The sequence below is a fragment of the Carassius auratus genome, chromosome 26 (genome assembly GCF_003368295.1).
Source record: "Carassius auratus strain Wakin chromosome 26, ASM336829v1, whole genome shotgun sequence".
NCBI classification, from domain to species: Eukaryota; Metazoa; Chordata; class Actinopteri; order Cypriniformes; family Cyprinidae; genus Carassius; species Carassius auratus.
In genome coordinates, this window is record NC_039268.1 from 8,748,094 (window position 1) to 8,772,514 (window position 24,421).

The 24,421-nt window shown below is 35.7% G+C and overlaps 2 protein-coding genes across 2 annotated transcripts in view; both read right to left on the bottom strand.

The window, feature by feature from the left end:
• Positions 1-24,421, bottom strand: part of chrna8 (cholinergic receptor, nicotinic, alpha 8) — an 87,806-nt gene that overhangs the window by 38,823 nt on the left and 24,562 nt on the right. The window contains exon 2 of the mRNA XM_026204049.1: positions 11,242-11,381. Within this exon, the coding sequence (XP_026059834.1) occupies positions 11,242-11,381 (140 nt within the window). The remainder of the gene's footprint in view (positions 1-11,241; positions 11,382-24,421) is intronic.
• LOC113044249 (uncharacterized) lies at positions 17,666-24,254 on the bottom strand. The gene is made up of 12 exons (XM_026204050.1): positions 24,226-24,254; positions 23,525-23,613; positions 22,249-22,346; positions 21,918-22,067; positions 21,654-21,769; positions 21,383-21,519; positions 21,189-21,282; positions 20,919-21,030; positions 20,417-20,640; positions 20,108-20,276; positions 19,538-19,665; positions 17,666-19,196 (listed from the first exon to the last, which is right to left on the bottom strand). The coding sequence occupies exons 3-12, from the start codon at positions 22,343-22,345 to the stop codon at positions 18,879-18,881; spliced, it is 1,545 nt and encodes a 514-aa protein (XP_026059835.1). The 5' UTR covers position 22,346; positions 23,525-23,613; positions 24,226-24,254; the 3' UTR covers positions 17,666-18,878.

The window sequence follows — 24,421 nt, forward strand, 5'->3', positions numbered from 1 at the left end:
AAAGATGTTAGTTTCATTCAGAGAAGTGTTGGCTCTCATTTTCCTCACATTTCATTCAGTTTGGACCAGGGATGATCCACAGTGCCATCCATTTACCATTAAATGTTCTTGCTTCAGCTATATTTCAATAAGTAACTGACAGATAAGAACAAAGCATCAGTTTCAGAGAGGTCCAAATAAAGTGTAACCACTTTTTATACACAACATAGCACTATACATACAAGATACTATTATAGAATAAATAAGATTTAAAAAAAAGATAACTGTTTTTAAATTTAGGAAGTATTTAACTCAACAACAAAAAAAACTGCACAAAATTGTTTACTGTGCAAAAGAAAATCTGCATATTAGAAAGATTTATGAATGATCATGTGACAAAGACTGGAGTAATGGCTGCTGAAAATTCATATTTGCCATAACAGGAGTAAATTAAATTTAAAATATATTTGAAAAGAAAACAATTAGGTAAACATTGAAAAGAATAAAGCCAATATTCAACTCTGCTTTCTGAAGTAAATTACTGTTGAAAAGGAGCTTATAGAGGTCAGTTTAGAGTTGACAAAAACAGTTTTCATTGTTGCTGATCTTAAATCGCAGTTTAAATCTTTCCTTAAGGCACCAATGATTACTCATGCTTAAGAGAAACCCGTCCTTGTTTCCTCTCTCCAGCTCCTCTGTCACTGAGCAATGAAGTCACTTTTGGCAAATGCAGAATGGGGTGCATTTACTCTTTGTTCCCTCAGTTCAAATCTATTTGACACAGACAGCATTACTTCAGTGCCGTAAGAGTGTGCTGATCTGCTTTATATTTATATATACATTTATTTTAAATAATTTAAATACTATTTGGAACAAAATAATAAACGCAACTTTTGTTTTTGCCCTCATTTTTCATGAGCTGAAATCAAAGCTTTAAGACTTTTTCTATGTACACAAAAGGCCTATTTCTCTCAAATATTGTTCACAAATCGGTCTTAATGTATTCAGGGGTCCGAAAACCAGTCAGTATCTGGTGTGACCACCTTTTGCCTCATGCAATGCAACATATCTCCTTCCCATAGGGTTGATCAGGTTGTGGATTGTGGCCTGAATGTTGGTCCACTCTTCTTCTATGTCTGTGTGAAGTTGCTGGATATTGGCAGGAACTGGAACACGCTGTCGTATACGCTGATCCAGAGCATCCCAAACATGCTCAATGGGTGACATGTCTGGTGAGTATGCTGGCCATGCAAGAACTGGGATGTAATCAGCTTCCAGGAATTGTGTACAGATCCTTGGGGCTATGCATTATCATGCTGCAACATGAGATGGATGAATGGCACATCAATGAGCCTCAGGATCTCGGTATCGGTATCTCTGTGCATTCAGAATACCATCAATAAAATGCACCTGTGTTCGTTGTCCATAACATACACATGCCCATAGCATAACCCTAACGCCACCATGGGCCACTTGATCCACAACGTTGACATCAACAAACCGTTCACCCAGACGCCATACGCGGCATCTGCCATCTGCCCTGTGGAGTGAAAACTGGGATTCATCCATGAAGAGAACACCTCTCTAAAGTGCCAGATGCCATCTAATGTGAGCATTTGCCCACTCAAGTCAGTTACGATGCTGAACTGCAGTCAGGTCGAGACCCCGATGAGGACGACAAACTGCAGATGAGCTTCCTTGAGACGGTTTCTGACAGTTGTGCAGAAATTCTTTGGTTATGCAAACCGATTGTTGCAGCAGCTGTCCGGGTGGCTGGTCTCTTGGAGGTGAAGAAGCTGGATGTGAAGGTCCAGGGCTGGTGAGGTTACACGTGATCTGCGATTGTGAGGCTGGTTGGATGCACTGCCAAATTCTCTGAAACGCCTTTGGAAGCGACTTACAGTATGGTAGAGAAATGAACATTAAATTCACTGGCAACAGCATTTGCTGGACATTCCTGCAGTCAGCATGCCAACTGCATGCTCCCTCAAAACGTGCGACATACGTGGCATTGTGTTGTATGATAAAACTGCACAGTTTAGAGTGGCCTTTTATTGTGGCCAGCCTAAGGTAAACCTGTGCAATAATCATGTTGTATAATCTTGATATGCCACACCTGTGAGGTGGATGGATTATCTCAGCAAAGGAGAACTACTCACTAACACAGATTTAGACAGATTTGTGAACAAAATTTGATAGAAATCTGCCTTTTGTGTACATAGAGAAAGTCTTAGGTCTTTGAAATCAGCTCATGAAAAATGGAGGCAAAAATAAAAGTGTTGAGTTTATAATTTTGTTGAGTTTATATCATTATATCATTTTAAATATATAAAAAAAATATTTTATATGTTTTATCTTATAATAATCATGATATATTTTGTGCTTTGTTTTATATGCTTGTTTTTTGTTTCTGATTTATAAGCATGTCTTATGTGTCCAAATAATTTTTTAGGGCTAAAAATATTACTATTTTTGTTCAGGATGTTAATGAGTAAGTCATATTCTCACTTTTCGCTCTGTTGTTTTTGCTCTTCCTTTATTAAATTACTATTCTAGGCCTGTCTGCAGAAATATTGTGACTTTGATGAATGAAATAATGCCTAAGCCATCTTGATTTAAGGTCCTCAAACAAGGTTAGTAGGATAATTTCTCTATATATCCTCCATGTGTCAAAACCTGATAGAGAGAGAGGGGTGCATCCCGAAATGTGCACCCGTTAACATGACACATCAGTTGACCGTTTGACCTTTTTTTATTCTCTGCTGAGTATCTATCATATACTTTTTTGCTCTCACTCTCTGTCTCTTCTTATTTTCCTTCTTTGTCTCTTCCTTTGTCACATTAAAGTCTCTGTTGTTTTCTGCTCCTGTAGAAGAAAGTGGAGGCAACGAGTTATCTGTAAAGGGTGAACTAAGGGCTTGTGACATGCAGTCAACATCAACGGATGAAGTTAAGAATGCTATAACATTGCCAACACAAACCTGAACAAAATGTCATCTGTACGGCTCAAGTCTTGCTGACAAAGACTTTTAACTGGTGACACACTATAAATCATAGGTTTTATTTTTGTTACCATTGGTCATAAAGTTTAGAGTATTAACTGCTGATATAATTGAAAGAGTACAAAATAGAAGTTGAGAAAAACAAACACTATAGCCCTTGTTCTTGAATAATTAAAAAATGCATGCTTAATCAAAACATTAGATCTAATATAATGAGAAATAAAATATTTTTTTTGACATTACTCTTGACATTAAAATGTTAAGATTTGATTCTTATTGTATTGTTGTAGTTTGTGTTTTGTGTGAAGACACAGTTATGGATCATTATGAGAGTCCCTATGGTGAACTGTTAAATTAAAGTTATTTCTCTTTATAAATGTAAAAAAAAAATCTGTTTTATGTGCTACACTATTACAATAGTGTGGGAAAGAATATGGCCTTGGAAATGTGTGTAGACTTCGATTATATTTACTGTCCAACCAAATGTAATGAACTTACTAAACCCTTATTATTTTTTTAAAGAATTGATTCTATCCACCTCTTAAACCTTTGAATCCAGTGATTAGTGTATTTGAAGAAAGTTGTAGCCGCCAAGTAAATTGTAAACATGAGTTTTCTGCTTGATTTCCGTGGAAGCACATGGGAAAGCATAAAGTTTATTACTGCATTTAAAAATTAGACCTTCATGGCTAAGCTTTTGCAAACACCTTTTCCTGCATATATATATATATATATATGGCAGTATTCATAAATCACAGTTCCACTGCAACGTCTAACTGAAACCCACTGAAACATGAACACAGCCTCAAGCAGCTTCAAATAATTATACTCCTGTAAAACAGAGCAATAAAATGCTGTCCAAAACAAAAATCTATGCAGTGAATGTAAATCTGAACTGGAGAGTTAATGACAGCTGATGCAGATTTAAGTGATAAAGACACATTTCATTGACTTACATTTCACTCCAATTTAAACAGAAACCACTTTAACTCATTTTTATAAAGAGTGCTTAAAATTAATTTATTAAAATACAATTTAGATTGACACTTGTATGTTAAATAATTAAATATATGAAATATAGCTGCAAGCAGCAATTACGGGGCCAAGCACTCCAACGGCAAATGTAGTAGCTAAGCATCGCATAAAGCATCACACCAAATACATTAATGAGCAATAACAGCAATTTTGGAATTATTGTATTTGAAATGGCAAAAAAAAAACACCAATACCACCTCTAGTAGCATGATTACTTGGTTTATCAAGCTTGACCAATAGGTGACACTGTTATAAAATCAATTTGGTGTACTCTGTGTGACTTTTCAATGACACACACAAAGTTTGGTGTCAATATGCCAAAGCATTCCAGGGATACAGCCTCAAGTGTAATTTTCTCATTGTGCCTCAAATTCGTCGATGTGTTATGCGAAAACGGTTTTGTCTATCGACTCAAAATCCATAACTTTGAATCAGTATAGCCTGAAGATCATTTGATTCGAATTTGGTGAAAATCGGACATACGGTTGATGAGGAGTTTGAAAAAGTATGTTTTCAACATAAATCAAAATGGCGGACCGGAAGTTCAGCTTACCGTGGTATATTTGGTATCTATGTTATCGGCATAAGCCAGGGAATATTTTGAGCCCAGTTTCCTTCAAATAGGCTAATGCATTAAAAAGTTATTAGCATTTTAAAAAGTGTAATTACTCATGGTTAATGAATGGTTTATTACTCTTATATGAATAATTATGTAATGATTTAAAATTTATTATATTTAAAATATATTAAATGTAATACTGAACAACATAGTGGGTTAAAATTATGATCCAGCAGCATCTATCAAGCTGTTATGTTCTGTTTACAATTACTAAAATACTGTTTATGTAGCTCCAGATTGTGGGGTAATAGTGTATTTGAAGACATTACTGCAGTAATTAGTGTTCCATTTGACTGGGAATTTAGACCTTATTTACATTTGATGAATTTTCTCCCAGCCCATTAAGCTACAGACTAATTAGTTGCACTGTATTACATGAATACAATATGCAGTTATTCATAGTCAAATCATTACTTGTGCGCAATTTTGTATTTTACAGTTCGTGGGAAATGTTATTAAAATATGAATAATTAATAAAATGTATAATAAATAATTAGGGGATGAGCTATTTGTCTCAGGGCTTGTTATCACCAGTGAACATTTGGTTGAGTTATAAACCAGGCATGCACAAATAACACTCAGCATACATACAAACTCGCAAAAAAAAAAACCCGCAAAGTAAACAAAGAAAAAATAACCACATAATTTATTCATTCCACACTGAATGCTGGAAACCCTCTGTAAGTGCCAGCATAACACTTTTTACAGTTAATCTGCCAGTTCACAATCCTTGTCATTCTATCACATCACAGTCTGTTTACAATATACTGTAAATTGTTTGCATTTCTTTCATTCATTGTCTCTATCTTCAAAAAGCCAACAGACTTTAGATGAGTTCATAAGCTGCTTATTAAGAGTTGATTTTGTAAATAGATGTGGAATAAACAAGAGTTGCATCTGCTTCTGTACAGTGGGACTGTCCAACACAAATTCGTGAATGAACAGTTCTACAGTACTTGAAATTAAATGAGACACATGAAAACCTGCCTTCAGTAATGAACAGGGCTGACTGTTGTGATCGGATTGAGATAAGCGGGCGAGTGAGCGTTTTCGCTCTGTGAACCGATAAATTGAATCTTTCATATGGAAAAGCTGTGAAATGAACACGCATTGCAGATGACAGAAGATTATCCACATAAGTATGGGGGCTCTTTAAATGGAGAATATAATAATAAGTGTCACTTGATTTGATAAAAAGAGGATGTGAACAATGGAGCGGAACTGTGGAGAATCGGAGCTACTATTCTAGGCCTTATCTCTATACACCCTCCATCTCTCTCTCTCTCTCTCTCTCTCTCTGTCTCTCTCTCTCTCTCTCTCTCTCTCTTTCCCACTCTCTATGCAGAGTATGTGAGCAAAGCGTGCATGATTTTTGCCCAGAGCGAGGAGAATTTTAGACGTTTTTTGAGTGTGCTCACTGGTTCCAGGATTGTACCCATCATGGCCTTAACATGTTAGCAGTCCATAATACAGTTAGAAGTAAGCAAGAATATTCCATGTGTTAAGCACAATGTTAATGTCAGAGGTGCCAGTGGGCTGTTCAAATTGTGTGCTGCAGATTGTGTGGGTTCCTATTCAAATTATTACATTTGCCTCACATTTGCCTGCAAAAATGTGTCAAACAAAGGTAAAATATCTGTGAAATATTATTGTAAAAATATTCAGTGTTTTGTAAAATGCTGGATAAATGCATTGGGTGAACAAAAGTTTTGTGGAGATTTATTGAGAAATTTAATGGGATGAGTTGAGGAAAACATAAATGTTCTTTTAATATTTGGAATAAAATCCAAAGATGGGTAATAATGCATCTTCTTTTCAGATGTGTAGTCCAAAAATCAGACAATCAAACTTTGTTTCAGTTTTGATATACAGGTGAAGAGGTATAAGTGTAAATTTGTGATAAACAAGAGATTAAACTTGACTTGAAACCATGTGAGATCAGGACTTGGGAGGTTGTGGGGAGGTTGTATGAAGGTTGTATTTGCCGTATATTGCTACATTGGTTGTAGGGCTCATTAGCAGTTTAATATCTATGACAGTATTTCCACGCAGTGGGAATTTGGTTTGTTGTGTGAGGAACAAACTGACAATAAAGTCTATTATTTAGTGTTGTTTGTTAATCTGTCCTTACGTGTGTGTGTGTGTGTGTGAAAGTGTGAAAGAGATAAAGAGAGACAGAGAAAATGCATGCAAATGCTGACCAAAATAATGAAAAAATAAATGTTTCACTTCAGTTTTTTTTTTTTTTTTTTTTTTTGAAGTAACCCTGTTTAAAAATAAACCCATTTCTGGTCTCAATCTAGTCTCAGAGTTGACCCTCTCCTGGTCCCAGTCTTGACTTTGACTCGACCCTCTTTTGGTCTTAGTCTCAACACAAATGTGGTGGTCTCAGCTACAACACTTGTACTATATATGATTGGTCTTTCCTTGAAAAAGAGAGATGAAAGAAAGTGAGAGAGTGGTGCTGGCTGTCTTGTGGTTTGGGGAAGGCAGGCAGTGAGTGAGACAGGACTGTAGAGTATGGACAGAAGGACAGAAGGATGGAGGTTAAAGAGGGGTTACTGGTTCTCTGGGCAGACGGTGAGTGTGAGATTCCTGCCCGGACATGAACTTTCCCTCACAAACTGCGGTTTGCATTCCCAGAATTCACTTTTCGTCTGCTGAACAATTATGAGGACATGTAAACACATTACAAAGGTTCACATGTAATACATGGTGTTTGACCTACAGAAGACTTGGTTTAAAGGAATGTACCAAGTTAAGCATTATTATAAAAAACAACTGTCTTGTTTCCTATTTCTGGTGCATGTATAATGATTAAGTGTTGAAACAATGCCATTAAATGTTTATTAGCTGACCCCCTGACCCCATACCTTGTTTGTGTCTTATCATTAACACAATTTTTCCCAGTCAAAATCTTTTTCTATGGTCAACAAAACAACCTAAAATCTGTTGTTGGCTCCAGTAGCCACAAAGCTGGAAGAATGGCAGGGTCCACCCTGCCTAGATTTGAACCTTCCTTCCTAGATCATTAACAATTAAGCTTCAATTCCCTCATCAACCAACGTTAATTCCAAACTTCTGTATTGTCCCCAAAAACTGCAAGCCATTAAGCCACTTCTGATACAGGAAAGTTTCCTTCCACATAAACTCAAATCTATGTTGTAATGTAATGGACACACTGCATTACAAATCAAACAGAGGCCTTTTCAATGCCAAGTATTTTTCAGTTTTTGTTTATCACAGTCCACCTATCCTCACACTCATATCCCTCCCAGCACTGCGGTGATGTAGAATGGTGTGGCAGCTGCCACCCCGGCCCCCCTCAGCTGATTGTGAACAACTCATGCGTTCACAGTTTCACAGCATCCCAGTCATAGCCTATGGGCCTCTCGCCATCTGGGGCCGCACAAGAACCATGCCACGGCAGCCATGATTTAACACACAGGATAAACAGATATTTCATAATTCACATGGTGCAATGGGTAAATGGAGATAGATTTCAGAAGGGTGACGGGGCCTTTGGGACAGCAGAAATGGGACAGTCAGGCATGCATACTTTTATTTTCTTTCAATTTCATTTTTTTTTGTATTGTTTGCATAAAGCAAGTGGGTAAAATCTGTAAAATAGTGTTTGACTTGTTCTATACAATATCTAGGTTCAGAGTAATCACACACTTTGTCCTTTAAATCTGACAAATGCTCCGCAATGCGCATATACATTTAATGGTCATCAGCCATTTCACAGGACGATCTGTCATGCAAACACATTGCACTCATGATGTACCGATGTCCTTCGGATGAGACGTTAAACCGAGGTCCTGACTCTCTGTGGTCATTAAAAATCCCAGGATGTCTTTCTAAATGAGTAGAGGTGTGACCTCGGCATCCTGGCTAAATTCGCCCATTGGCCTCTGACCATCATGGCTTTCTAACAATCCCCATGTCTACTGATTGGCTTCATCACTCTGTCTCCTCTCCACCAGTAAGCTGGTGTGTGGTGGGCGTTCTGGCGCAATATGGCTGCCGTCGCATCATCCAGGTGGATGCTGCACACTGGTGGTGGATGAGGAGATACCCCTTGTCTATGTAAAGCGCTTTGAGTGCCTAGAAAAGCGCTATATAAATGTAAGGAATTATATTATTAATTAATTATTATTATGAGATGGATTAACCATATCATATGGATCCTTGGGCTCCATCAAATCCAAAAGAAGGAATTGTGCAAGGTTACTGTAAAAGTTGAAGATGTAGCATGATGGTTAAAGACTGAACTAAAACTGCTGAACATTTATTAATAACTTAATAATCCTTTTTATATCCGTCTATTGTTTCCTGCTTATTTTGTCTTTTTTTTTTTTTGCCTTATTGATGTTAATGTGATTGATATGCATGCACTGTCAAGTGCAACAGCTACTCAGCCAAAATGTGATCTTATTAATGTTTCATGTGGGTCTTTTCATGCTCAGGGAGTCCTGCTGCGTTGAAACATCAGCATGAGTATTCATCTGGCATATAAAAAGGGTAAGAGAAAATAAAAAAGGAAAATGTGTCAAAGTGTGTTCAAAAAGACTTTCTAGAGAAAATAAACTTTTCAACTGAAACTGGATTCACACAACTATCTTGAGAAAAAACAATCTTTTAAACTGCTATTTTCTTATGTTCTTACAAAAAAGGGGTGTGTAGGTGGGGGGGGGGGGGGGGGTGTCATATATACTTCTTTAGAATTTTCTTAAATAAGGAAAACCCCCAGTTTGTACAAAGTCCCCAAAGGTAAGATGTCATATACATTTATTGGGTTTTTTCAAAATAATTATTGTAAATATTAACATAAAAATAGCTATATACATTAATTTGTCATGATTATGCATGACATGACTTTTTCCCGAATTAAAAATTCAGTAAGAACACTAGTAAAACATTTTTTGTTTTTAGAATGATTTCCTCTGTTAAAGTTTTTTTTTGTTCTCTGATGTTAGAAGAAAACTGTAGTTTGTTGCAACAAACCACACAAGTTAAGAAAGTCCTAGCTTTAATGCCCTTACAATCATAACAATAAAAGCTATTCTTAAATTAAAGGGTTTAGTACAACTGGGCAATGGGCCTTGGTTGCCTTCAGAAGTACAACAAATTATTTAAATTATTAAGAGCTTGATAAAAGGAAAACAACATCTGCTAAGGAGAAGAAAACAAACATTTTCATTAACAGCGCGGTCTCCAAGTGAAGTGGTCTACTCATGGGTCCAAGCAGGTCAGAATATTGTAACTAGCCCTAAAGCCCAATATAAAGAGGTGTTAATTGTTAAGTGAGTAGTACTTCCCATAACACTATAAAAAATCCTTTGTGCAATAAAAAGATTTGTTGCATGTTGAAGGTTCTTCATGGAACCATAGATGCCAAAAAAAACTTTTTTTTTTATTTTAAGAGTGCAGGTCTCCTAGCAGAGTAACCTTTGGACTTGCTCCACTACTGTTTGATAGCCAGAAAGTTTCCAAATACAATCAGACATTGTCTTGAGTAGATCTTTAAATAGATATATTGTTTAATAATTTAGATTTCAAACATTTATATTCTGGGGGTCAGTGTATAAACACATTCATTTGTAAACCCTAAAAAAATTGCAATTTTGTAATCAACCCACTTTGTGTGCGTGCAGACTGGGTATGTTCCTCTACATGTCAGATACCATCAAATACTTTGCTTGGTGATAAATAATGTACGTACAGTACAGACCAAAAGTTTGGACCAACCTTCTCATTAAAAGAGTTTTCTTTATTTTCATGACTATGAAAATTGTAGATTCACATTAAAGGCATCAAAACTATGAATTAACACATGTGGAATTATATATGGAATTATACACATAACAAAAAAGTGTGAAACAACTGAAAATATGTAATATTCTAGGTTCTTCAAAGTAGCCACCTTTTGCTTTGATTACTGCTTTGCACACTCTTGGCATTCTCTTGATGAGCTTCAAGAGGTAGTCACCTGAAATGGTCTTCCAACAGTCTTGAAGGAGTTCCCCGAGAGATGCTTAGCACTTGTTGGCCCTTTTGCCTTCTGTCTGCGGTCCAGCTCACCCTTAAACCATCTCGATTGGGTTCAGGTCCGGTGACTGTGGAGGCCAGGTCATCTGGCGCAGCACCCCATCACTCTCCTTCTTGGTCAAATAGCCCTTGATGCCTTCAGTGTGACTCTACAATTTTCATAGTCATGAAAATAAAGAAAACTCCAAACTTTTGGTCTGTACTGTATATGTACCTAGAGATACTATAATGGGAACATTTGAAACAGACGGTTAATGAGAGTGAAGATTGTTCACTCTGGGATTTCTTCATGAATAGAGCATGAACCCTAATTTGAATTCAAGGTATTTCAAGGAGGGTTTCACACTTTTTTTTTTTTTTGATGCAGAAACAAAGAACAATGACTCTATATACAGTCTTATCGATCAAACTGAAATCAGTGGATTCAGTAGTAAAGGATGCATACAACTGCAAATCACCACTGAAAACACTGGGAAGTGGAATATGCATGGTGTGATGCAAACCAGCATCATGAAAGAAAGATCACATAAAAGAGAAACAGAAGTAGACACTCACCACATCTATGATCTGAAGCAGTGTGAGTCCCAGTTCCACCACTATAGGTGCAGAATCATTGAGAACAGGCCTTTCCAGTCGGTTATAGTTCTCTAACAACTCCTTATACAACTTCCGCTGATATTCCCCCTGTAAAGAGTCTATAGAAAGAAAGAAAGAAAGATTAAAATTCCATCATTATTTACTGACGCTCATGAACTTTCAAGTCCGTATGAACACAATAAGTATACAATGAAACAATGAAGTATAATAAAAATGTTCCATGTGATCTGTGCAAACATGATATATCTATTTAAAGCACATAGGTCCTATGGACCACTTTTATGATAAGCTTCATCCCAAAGCTTGACAATAATTGCATGTTCATTATAATGACAAAATGTTGTGAACTAACCATTCAAGACTGGATTCACAGACAGATGGTTCGGGGTTAAATTATTAATTAATCGTTAGACAGATTTGATTTCCACAGGCTCTGATAGGAGACTCAGTAACTGAGACTAATACCCTGAGGGACATTGCTGTTGTCTTGTAGATAAAAACCCATGGAGGGAACATTCTGAGAGAAGAAAAGAACATGTAAAACTGCAGCGATCAGCGGTATAAAATATTCAGAACAGACCCACTTCTTCCAAAGATGGACTAAAGCGCACTGATGTGTACAAATGGGATTTTCTCAAATGTAAAAACACAATGAGATGGAGAGATGAAACGGAAGATTTCAACAAAATAATGAATATTAGCAGTCCTGGATAATTCAATGTGGATAATTGAATTTTCTTGGAACATCTGTGATGATGTCTATGTTTAGATTCAGTATGATTATGTTGTCATATAAGCAGAATTCCCTTCATAAATCAAAGGAAATCATTCACATTCTAAGCAAGAGGCATCACACTCTCTTGACTCACAATGCAAACGAGGAAATTAAGAGGAGCGTATGTTCTGTGTATCTGTGCATGAGATTGCAGCTGTGATGGGGAGAGACAGACAGAGCAAACAATATGCAGCTCGCATAAAATCTGTTCAACGTGAATCAAGTATTGAATGAATGCACTGATGCAAACTCTCACCATTTTGATGCAAGATATGCATCATACTAATGTCAAACCTGCCAACCTGTCAACCATGTGTTGACTTTAATGTCTAGGTACACATAAAACATCACCGTTGTTTCAGAAAATGTATTCATTTCTTTAATTTATTTAGTAGAAAGATGTCAACTTTGATGTTCAAACAGATAAATATTTAAGAATTAAGCTGTCAAACTAATTTCAGAAGATGCAGTATTGGTTCTTACCAATTAGAATCCCATGTTGTTAGATTGTATTGTAGCATATTTTTGTTGTTGCAACAAGGTTCACCTCATGTTTAAAAAATATGGTGTATAAAGAGTTTTCACGCATTAAATTGAACATAACATTTTAAAGACAAACAAACGCTCAAATAGAATTTTCTAATAAAAAATACTCCAATGACCTTTGGTGTATTTATACATTAATAAAGTGAGTTGATTACTAGAATAATATAATAATATAAATAATTAAATTAAGCCACACTCAAAAAAACAAAACAAAAAACATTCATTCTAGGTCAAAGGTCAGAATGTCAGTAATAAGTGACTTCTATTCTTCAAACAATGAGCTTTTTAATAAACCAAGAAAAATTGCAGTAGAAACATTTTAAGGCCAGAGTCAAGAGTCAAGAGGCATTTATTTGTCATTTGCATAGTTAACACTGGGGAAAACTGGGCATTGAAATGCTTGTGACGAGGCTCAGACATACAGTGACAATAACAAGACATAAGACATAGATGTACATGGAGAGCACTGAGATTTTTGAGTGACTACAGTGCCCATAGACAGAAGCAGTGCTATCTGCACTTCTGTAGTCCATGGTGGATATGTTTAACACTGGAAGCTGCACAAAAAGAGATATTGGCTAGGTCACAATTAATTTTCAGTTATGAGTGTGCACATGGTCATTCCTTTTAATTACCACTAAACCATATACTATTAATTTCTTTTTTCCGTGATTCAATATGGTGCTCTTATCCCCTGGCATTTCTAATGGCTGAAACTTGCAGAAACTATTTAGCAGAAGTCATAACCACATCTCTGCACACTGGTGTTTTATTAAATCCTTTCCATTAAAGGAAATTTCAGGTATGCATTTCAATGCATGGGCGTTTGTTAAAGAATGTAACTTTAATGTCCTGTTCCCGCAGGAACAGTGATAGCTAATAGATACAGGACATGCTGAGCAGCAGGATACAGGCTGGGCTTGTAAATGCTCAGGCTAAAAATCCTATTTGAAAGTCGCTTTGAAAGTTTACTTTCTAAAAGACTGGATCGGCAATAGTGTTACTCACACATACACACACACACACAAATCACAGCATGGAGTACCAACAACAGAGAATTTAGCACTATGACACTAAAGAATTACAGCCCATGACGAGAGTGACTGACACTCTTAACGAGGCCCCTACTGCGGAGAAATTATAGATTCCATCAGAGGCAACACATTAATTTATCTTTTGTTCTCTTGCATAATCAGAGTAATCATGAACACTTTTTTCCCTTATTTCTGAAATTTGCTATGATGTCAAACCTCTTTAGACTGACAAATAAAATACAAATAAAATAAAATAAATAAAATATCATACATGTATTGATTATTTTTCCACTTTTTGAGTTCATTGTGCCCTGCAATGTTTTATATATATATATATATGTATATGTATAGAAATGTAATAGAATTTAATTAAATGCATGTTGAATATAAAGTTTTAGTTACTTTGGCTACAACTGTTTTACAACTGTGAAAAATAAACATTAAATACAATTTTTAAATTAAAGTTTAAATGTATATTAAATGCAACTAACTGAACAGTAGAGTTTTAACCCACTTAAGTACAGCTTTAGTATACAGAGTATATATCAAGTCAAGTCAAGTCACTTTTACTGTCACATCACCACAGCACATGTGCCTTGGCGAGTGAAATTCTTGGGAGCATGCTACAGAAATTGCAGAAACAATTTACATATAACCATGCAGACTTCATCAGACAATGTGCAATATGCTCATTAGAGATATGCCGGTAGAAAATTTTCATGTTGCGATTAATAAGACATACAGTGACAATAACAAGACATAAGACATAGATGTACATGGAGAGCACTGAGATTTTTGAGTGACTACAGTGCCCATAGACAGAAGCAGTGCTATCTGCACTTCTGTAGTCCATGGTGGATATGTTTAACACTGGAAGCTGCACAAAAAGAGATATTGGCTAGGTCACAATTAATTTTCAGTTATGAGTGTGCACATGGTCATTCCTTTTAATTACCACTAAACCATATACTATTAATTTCTTTTTTCCTTGATTCAATATGGTGCTCTCATGTGCCTTGGCGAGTGAAATTCTTGGGAGCATGCTACAGAAATTGCAGAAACAATTTACATATAACCATGCAGACTTCATCAGACAATGTGCAATATGCTCATTAGAGATATGCCGGTAGAAAATTTTCATGTTGCGATTAATTGCTAATGCTTTTATCACGGTATACGGTGAATTTTAAAATTTAGTATTAAAAAAGTGGTATATATATCATTTTAAGTACATCTTTATATTTCTTCTTTTGTTTTTTAAATTAAAGTTTAATACTTTTTAATGTAGTATTTTTTCTATTGAAGCTGTATTAAAATGTATTTTTATAAATAAGGTTGCAATGCAGTACATTTGAAATATTTTATAGGCTATGTAATACTGAATCATGCACTACAGTTTAAATGACAATCAAGTACTTTACATGTGCTTTAGTATGTTAGTCAAGACAAGTGTAATTCTTTCAAGCATCATAAAACAATAGGTTACACTTGTTGTCCTTGTTACATTGTAGTTATACATTTAGGTATTGAGAAATATTAATTAACTACATGTACTTAATATATGGTAAGGGTTAGGATTAGGGTTTCATTTAGGGTTATTTGCATGTAATTATGCATATTTTATTGTTATTATAATAGTAAGTGCATGTAAAATGTGTAACAAGGACACTTTAAAATAAAGTGTTACCAAAAATTATTAAAACAATAATTTAAAATGCACCTTCAAGTAAAGTTTTTTAATTTATCATTATAACAAAGGTACTCTTTAAGTGTACTTAAGTGTGTTTTATATTAAGTGGCCTTATCTTCTATGTACTTATATTTAAATTAATAATTTGGTACAATGCACTTATTGTGTACATATATGTTTTTAAAAATTTTAAGCACTGGCTTGTAATAACATCTGTATATGTATGTAATATTTCTGTAATTCCATTTTTAATTACAATTTTGACCAATCCCTTACACCTTAACTCACCCTTAAACGTAACATTACCACTAAACCTGTCCCTAACTGTATCCTATCTCAATAGCAGATGAAGTGTTTTGGGTTGAACTTTATTTTACAGTACGTGTACTTACATGTACTTATAGTGTACTTACAGTGTATTTATCTAAGGAAGTTCTGGTAATACAAGGTAACTACATGGGGTAGAGTAAGGTTTAGGGGTAGGTTCAGGGTTAGTACCTAGTTATTACATACACAGTAAATTTGACAGAGTAAAATTTACTCAAATTGAAGAAAATTTTACTCTATGCCAGATAACATTTGGTCCCTCTCTAAAAAGAGTAAAAGTTACTCTTTTGATAGAGTTGTTTTTCCAGAGTTAATTTTGCTCAATTTAGTGTTCATATTTTACTCTTTCATGTTATATTTGACTCTATTTAGTGTTATTTCAAATTAACTCTTGTACTATTTTACTCAGTTCAGTGCTACATGAAATTGACTCTTGCTACTTTTTAACTCTGTTCAGAGGAACTACAAATTTACTCTACCACAATTTACTTCCCCTCCGGAGTTGTTTATCATCAGTTATGTGTGAACTACAAAGAATAAGTAACTCTATCCAGAGTTATTCCTCTGAATTACACCATTCATATTTTACCCTCAAAAAGCCTTAAAATTAATTACTTGCTTTTCAGTATTAAAATAAAACAAAAAACAACAAACAATATACTCATGTCTCAATTTTATTTTTTCAAGCTCCTCCTCTTCAAACAACATTACACTTAAACATAATTCACTTGTCATTGTGAATGTGTCATCATGTTGTAATTGTGAAAAAAAAAAAAAAAAATGATAACAATGGATGAGATGAAAAAGAATTACATGAAACTATATGGTACAATAAACAAATCAGAATCACAACCATAAGACATCAGAATGTCAAACAACTTGTGGTGCAAAATATCCTTAATCTCCAAAACATAAGGTGCTTCTGTGGTATGTGCAACTTTGTAAGCATGGATATGTTCATCTAAACACATTGTTTTCAGTGCAGTTGTTATTAAAAGGATGTGCTCATCTTTAATAACAATATTCTGGATTACATAAAACACAGGCATGTCATTTTGAACTTGAACACAAACTGCCAACCCTGACCGATAAGTGTTTCCACAGCGCTTGACCCACTTCACATTTAGGACCTTAGTCCACACAGGCACATTAAGTTTTCCAGCCATCTCAGCACCAACTTCCATTTCATTCAATGGGACCATTTTCCCGGGACCAAATTTCATGGCATTAGGATCAAATGTTTGCCAAATGTAAGCCATTTGGCACTGGTGTTTCTTTGCTAATGTTTTCGTTATGTTTTTAAAGCTTTTCAGCTGCTTTTTAAAAACATTATGTTTCGCTTCATAACGCATACACCAACTATGTATCAGTGGTCCAATTTTCTGCATACAACTGGGGTAATGCACCATAAAATGATGCTTTGGCAATAAGTTCTTATCAGGAAACAACTGCTTAAACAAACTGTGGTGTTCTGTAATCAGATGTTTCAAATAAATGGTGATACCAGTGGATATAACTGAAGAAAACACAATACTGACTATCTGAAGCAATAAAATGAACAAATACCAGTGTTGATCATTAGGATGCACAAGATCTCCAAACATGATGGGCAGATAACGCAATAAACACCAGCTCTGAGTGGCATTTAAGCCCAAGTCATTGGAACCCTCTCTTAATTGTACACCAGGAGGTTTGTTGTTTTGTTCCATGAAGCCATAGTTGAAACTCTGAATTCTTCTGTCTACTTCTGCTGATGTGGTGTAATTTTCTATCAGGTGCTGAATTAGTAATTTCATCTCAAATTGAGCAACCCCCTCTAATATGTCGTGCATAATATCGACTGAAAAATTTGAAGTTGTGTGGAAATATTGCAACGAATTTAAAAGGCAAGACTTTTTTACTCCCATTACATAAGGCAGACTGGGATTGCTCTGCATCGTCTGGCAGTGTTCAGCATGTCATCTTTGGACTATCTTCACTGAACACTGTCTGAAAGTCCTCTTTCTCTAGTAGGCAAAAGCGACAACAGTACCTGGCACTAAATGATTCCACAAAACCAAACAAGGAATGGACACCAAGGTTGTCACCAGTAACCTGGACAATGGTTCCATAAACTGTCTGATCAAATAAAGGAATCTGAATTCCAATGGTTTCCAGTGTTGAGATATCCTGGACAAGTGGCTCTAGTATTTTATCAAACCCATAGGTTTTGATATCTTGTGCATGAAATAAAGTGACTAAATGTATATTTAGTAAACTCGAATTGTATTTAGGGGAAATATTTCTAAGGGTAAAATAGATAGCTCCTAACTTATGTATTCCTCGTTTTGATCCAAGGGGGTTTGAGCATTCAAATTCATCAAAAAAAAGCTGGATCTGAACTGCATGTCTTTGTTTTGAGAAGAGTGCATGCCTCTTAAAGAATTCTCCATCGTGTATGTCATAAAGACAATTTGGTCTTTGTTGTGAATCTCTCGCCATCATATCTGTAATGCTAGGGTGTCTATAAATGGACTGTAAAGTCTCAAGAATTGGTATATATACAAATTTATCCTTAACAATGGTTTGGGCAAAAGTTCCAGTTGTTCTGTTACGCCGCGTTGCAAATCTTGTTCCAAGAACATATTCAACAGGATCTATTTTCCCCCATTTGTCTGAAAAGTACCGCATTCTCTTGCTTTCAGTGTTTAATGTCGCAAAAGGATTTTGTATTTTTTCAAAAAACTGATCTATTTGAGACTCGACAACACTTTTTATGGGCTCCTCTAAGGATAGGCTGTTTTTCACTGATTCTTGAGTTTCACTATGAATATCTCCAATCACTTCTTCTAGAGCACCAACAACATAGTTAATAGTTGTCTCTGCGACACCAGCAACTTTAAGTTCAGCCACCACTGTTGCACAACTGTTTACTATATTTGTTTTTAAGAGTGCAGACTCACAAGGCGGATTTTGGTTTGATAAAACACCTACATCATCTAATGAAATGGAGTTGGCGGTGGATGAGCTTTCACCAGAATCAATGCGTGAACGGTCAATTGCACAACACTTGCTGAGATGCTTTCGTAATCCAGAAAAACTATGGTAAACATGTGAACAACCTCTTTGAGCACATTTTAACTTGAGACTTTTTCCTGGACAAAGGCCATGAACTAACTTGAAGTGCCTTATAAGGGCATTGGCATTAGCATGCCCCTTTTTACAAATGAAACAAATCATCTGCTCACTGGAGGATTCTAGCTCTCAACTCGGATACTCTGGGATTTACCTTGGTGGTTTCAACATCTATATCATAGACTGCGGTTTGCAGAAAGCTAAACACATTGGTCAATTCCTGACAGTATGAAGTCCCAAAGACAAAGTGAGCTTTGAAAAGCTCATCAACACAGGCCAATGAATTAGAAGCCTTACAGGGTAGAGCATGTTGGTCAATCACAATAAACCAAGAATGGATCCTACTTTTGTTCGGCCCAACAGCGAGTAGATACGGCTGGAGTCTCTCTCCAATACTGTCCAAGTGCCCTTGGATACTGTTACCGGTCTGTGAAAGAATGAAAACACATTAGTGCCAATGTGACTTAACAATAAGGGCCCCCCTTTACACTTTACGTTTAGATTGTTAAAATAGGGCCCTTAAAGTAAATATACAGCATTCATAAAGACACAGTGACGCCTTCCACCAAAGTTTCTGTATTACACACTTTCGGGAGATCATTACTAAATATGTGCTAAGTAGAAAAGAATACCACAAGAACAATAATTTGGAGGACAAGTGATCTTTTAGAGAAGTAAGCAAGTCTGAGAAATAAGCAAGTTCAAGTTCACACAGTGACAAAACATTGTAAAACAGTGTAATTTGATCTGTTAAATCAGTAGCTTCACCTTGATGAATTTCACAAGATGATCACATGCTTGTTTGGCTGAGATCTTTCCCGGTCTCTTGCGGCCTTGACTTGAGGGTGGCAAAAGGTGAACCAGCATCAGAATGGAAGACATGTCGCTGTCCCACCCTAGAAACACAGAAGACAAATTAAACATTTTTTAGTATTTAGGCAGAAGGGGTTGAGCATAACCTCCAAATCACTTGAGGTGCTGGTATAAATAAATTAACCACTCCAGTATTTTAGTTAATACTGCACACAGATTCAGTATTAAGAGCACATTCATGGCCTAGTCTCGATGAATACAGATGTGTGGATGAATTTAGGTTAAACCTCCAAATATATTGAACATACAGCTAAACTTTACCTACAAAATATCAAAGATGCTTTTGTTATTCAGACTCCCATATTAAAACCATTTCAAACTATAAATATGCATCTGCAAATCCTATGTAATGTATATAGTTCTCTCTGCAATTTAAAGTGTAGATCTGAGTAAAGCTATGCTTGTCATGAATGTGTAACTTCCCTTTTAAATAATTTAAAGTGTGCCACAATGTAGATACGGTACCTTCTTCAACTTCAGTGGCTTCAGCATTTTGGATGAGGTCTTGGAGCTCACTAGTCTGTGTGAGGCCACGGCTCTGTGCAATAACCTTTGGTTTTATGTTGGTAGACCACTTCTCCAACAACTTTGCAGAGGTCGCATCACCAAACAAAAGTCCAAAATCTTGATTAATCTGCCAAAGATAATTAAAGTAGGTACCATAGAAGGAACTGACTTTGTTTACCTAACAAATCTCTGTTACTGCAGAACAACAATAGCACTTGATTTCATATTTGTCTGTTTTCATATTTTAAGAATTTAAGTCTCACATACCAAGCCTGGTATATCCAGGAATCGTGAGAAAACTGATAGAATATCAGCAGACTTTTTAGGGTCATGCAGCAGCTTCTGGCGATAGGCCAGCGTTAACTTCATCTTTTCCTTTACCACTGCCTCATCAGCTGTATGCTTCATCAGGGCTATTGCTTCCTGACAATGACGGTCGTCAGTCAAATAGCAGTCTTCTTTGTAGGATTGTCTGTCAGCAGTTGGCCCACCTGAAAGTGATTAAAACAATATGAAAACCAAATTTGTTTAGTTCCTTATCTTTCCAAAGCACAACACATTAATGCCAAAACTAGATAAATGACACAAAATAACATGTGAAACATGCATATATCCCAGAATGCCATCTGAATTTGCCCAATGTTGATGATTATGCAAAAAATGTTTGCATTAAAAAAAGAACAGAGATGCTATGTAACATGAGACCTCATTCACAATGTGGCTTAATTACAGATGCATAAAAGCATTGACTTAACATAAAATCTCACACCTGTTTGTGGTTGCCGTGGACGCTTCATCCGTCCCTCTGATGCTTCTTTCTGCAGAGTTTTAATTCTCCACGCCAAATATCCACTTCCATCTTCTGCATTGTAATAATGCTCCTATTACCAGAACAATAAACAGACCAAGTAGTTATACATTACCAGATTAAGGCAATAAATGCCATATCAATTATAATGCAGATATTCTTTATTCTGCAATATACATAATGTCTCCTCCTCCGGTACAACAAAAATATTGAGAGACTACTACTACTTACATATCCAAGCTTGCTCCTGGGGTCAGCCAAGCATGGGAAGAGGGAAATGATTCCTTTCGCATATTCTTCCTTCAAACGTCGGGAAGGGCTTGTTCTACACACACACACACACACACACACAAACCAAAGCAATTATAATTATAACACATAACATCATAAACAACAATTTACAAACTACTGTATGAACAACTTACCCATGTTCATTTGTTAAATGTGCTACCAAAATTTTCACCATGTCACGTCTTCGGGTATCGGACAGACCTTTGGTGCGGGTATATTCGTTTATAATCTTTTCACCTCCAGGGCTGGTCTTTAGAATCTCTTCAATCATCTGGAGGGGGAATGATGCGATATTGTTCAGGGATTATAAATTAACAACTGACAAGTGTACATAGCTCCAAATATTTTTATTTTTTAAGTCATTCTATATAGATGTAATTCAGAGGCAAGATTGGAGATCCTTACCTTGGCAAGACGATGTTCCTCAGCTAGATTTTTTTCAGGAGGGCTTGTAATCAACATTGCAGTGTCATCAGACTCTGATGTACCTTCATCTCCTAATGAGCTTGAGCTTAAAGAATCTTCAATATAAACCATATCAATGGTCTGATTATCTGTTCATGCTACTGTGGCAGCATACTACACAGCTATTAAGAATTAATCCAATAGCCATATTAGCTTATGCAAATCAGTGAATTGGTGAATATTACTGAATGTCAAACAATTTACCATCAATGTTTGCTGTGCCTGGGATGACAATTTCTAATACACCAAGATCTGGTCGTGTCAGCAGATATACGAATGCTTCCTCATCAACTTCTGTCTTCGAGTCATCAAAGACTTTCACATCCATTGTAGGAAGATCAAATTTATTGGCAACTAAAGGAAGACACACCAATGGAAAATTGACACAGAAGCCAGCAATGCCAAAGGAACTACAACAGTTATTTTTTAATCCCATAATATACATTCATACACTTAATATATTACCTAAAAAATAATAATAAATTTAGACTGAAAGGTATTTATGATGTTAACAATGTTAAAGTTTATCTCTTACCACATTCCAAAAATGATTGAAATGTAAAAGGTTTTGAAGAAAAAATATATCTCTTGCTGTCTTTGAACTTCACTCTGATAACATTGTTGGTCTGCATCCTGAAAGAACCAAAAAGACAAAGTTAAACAAGGCGATAACACACAGTCAGAGGAAGAAAAGAACATTCATTAGTGCACTACACAACAGGTATTTTTTATATGTAATAACTGTCCAATAGTTCTGTTAAGGCAAGGTGCTCAATATATCTTTATTCGGATGGTAATTGTTTCTCATGAGAAATAAATCTGCATGCACTTCAGTGATGAATCTCATGCATTCGTGGTGATTTATTCACAGAGGAGGAGTGAGTTTTATGATCCTACAAACCAGGGAACGCGCTGCTCAAGTGTAATAATGTAATAGGCCATTCTTGGAATTTTTAATATGTACGATTTGATTTAATAAGAAATTAATATCCTATTTGTTGCGTGATTATTTACATCTGTTAAAAACAAAGAAGATACATATAATTGAACTTTCTTTTTAACTCAAAATGATGTATGTCATTTAAAAAAAATGAATTTGTGAACTTATTTACATACGAAAAACAAAGTTGCTTGGTTTACATTTTTAATGTGTAAGGCTATATTATGTTAAAATTTAAAGCCCATTTCTAATGTTTACCCGTTTATTTCCCTCTTTCTCCTTTCAACTGATTAATATTCTGCTTGTAAATACTTCCCAGGATTTCTGTAATAAAAGTGTAAATATTACAAATGCATGCAAATACAGTGAAGCAACAGTGCAGTGGTCAAAAGGGATTCAAACAGTGAATTATGAAATGAAACACCAAGATTCTAGATTTAGACGGTAATAAAATCACCAAATATCCCATGTAAATAATGAAAACATCTTACATTCCTATCAGAAACAATTATCGTACAAAGAGGGGTAAGTTAATGCACATAAAAATGGCCTCAAGCAATAACGGTTAACATTAACTCTATACCGAGTCAAGTACATGTGGTGCACGACTCCAGATGCTTGTCACAAAAGATTAGCGGACGAACATTTGATCAACAGATATCGTAAGCTTTTTTTACCTGTGTCAATTAACGTTAACGTTTGTAATCTAACAACATTATATGCTAGCTATTTGCTTTCAATATAACTTAGTTCTCAGTCAACAGGAGAAAGCGATCTTTAATCACTCTCTATAAAAAAAACTGCCAAAATGATCTAACGTTAAGCTAAAAACAGAGGCGAATATTATAAAAATGAATACGACTTTACTTACTTTACAATCCAGCAGAAACACACGTTATCTTCTCAAATCGAAGCAGCAGTGGTCAATGGCAATGACTGTAATGGCGGAACGAAACGAAACTTTGGGAAGAGAACAGTTAACGTTAGAGCAGAAACAAATTATTATACTGTGTTCGGCAGTGGACAAAAAGGAGTCAACGGCGAATTCTGAATTGTCACACCCCAAAATTCTAGATTCATACGGTCAAAGATGACAAAATATATTAAAAAAATCTGTAAATGCTGAAAATACCTACATCCCCACAGTAACCCTCCGAATCGGGATAATAATGCATATCAAAATAGCCTCCCAGCAATGCAAGTTAATTACGGCTAACGTTGACTTTTACTCTATACCGAGTCAAGTACATGTGGTGGCATGTGGCGCACATTTCGATCACTTGTCACAATACTTATGTGGACAAACATTTAACGTTAATAGGCTATAGCGTACTTACTGATGTCAATTAATGTTAGTTATTTTTATATTAACTTAGCTGTTTGCATTAAAGATTACTTAGTCTAATTTATTTCTGACATGGCACTACTTAGTGCTCAAGCTAACATGAGAAAGCGATGTAATATGCAAAAAAAAAAAAATAAATGACGAAATGTCCTGAGCTAATAACGGGTGAATATTATGAAAAATATATGAATAACGTTACCAAGACTTTGAAACTATATTTACTTTACCATCCAGCAGAAAGCAAAGCAGCAGCGGTCAACGGCCGTGACTAATAAGATGGCGGATAAACGAAACTTTGGGAAGAGAACAGTTATGGGAGGAGTCACTGCAGTTACTCTGTGATTTTGCTCCCACTCTACTGATAAATTTGACTCTGTACACTCAAAATAGAGCAAAAACAACTATTTTTGAGGAAAAAAAATG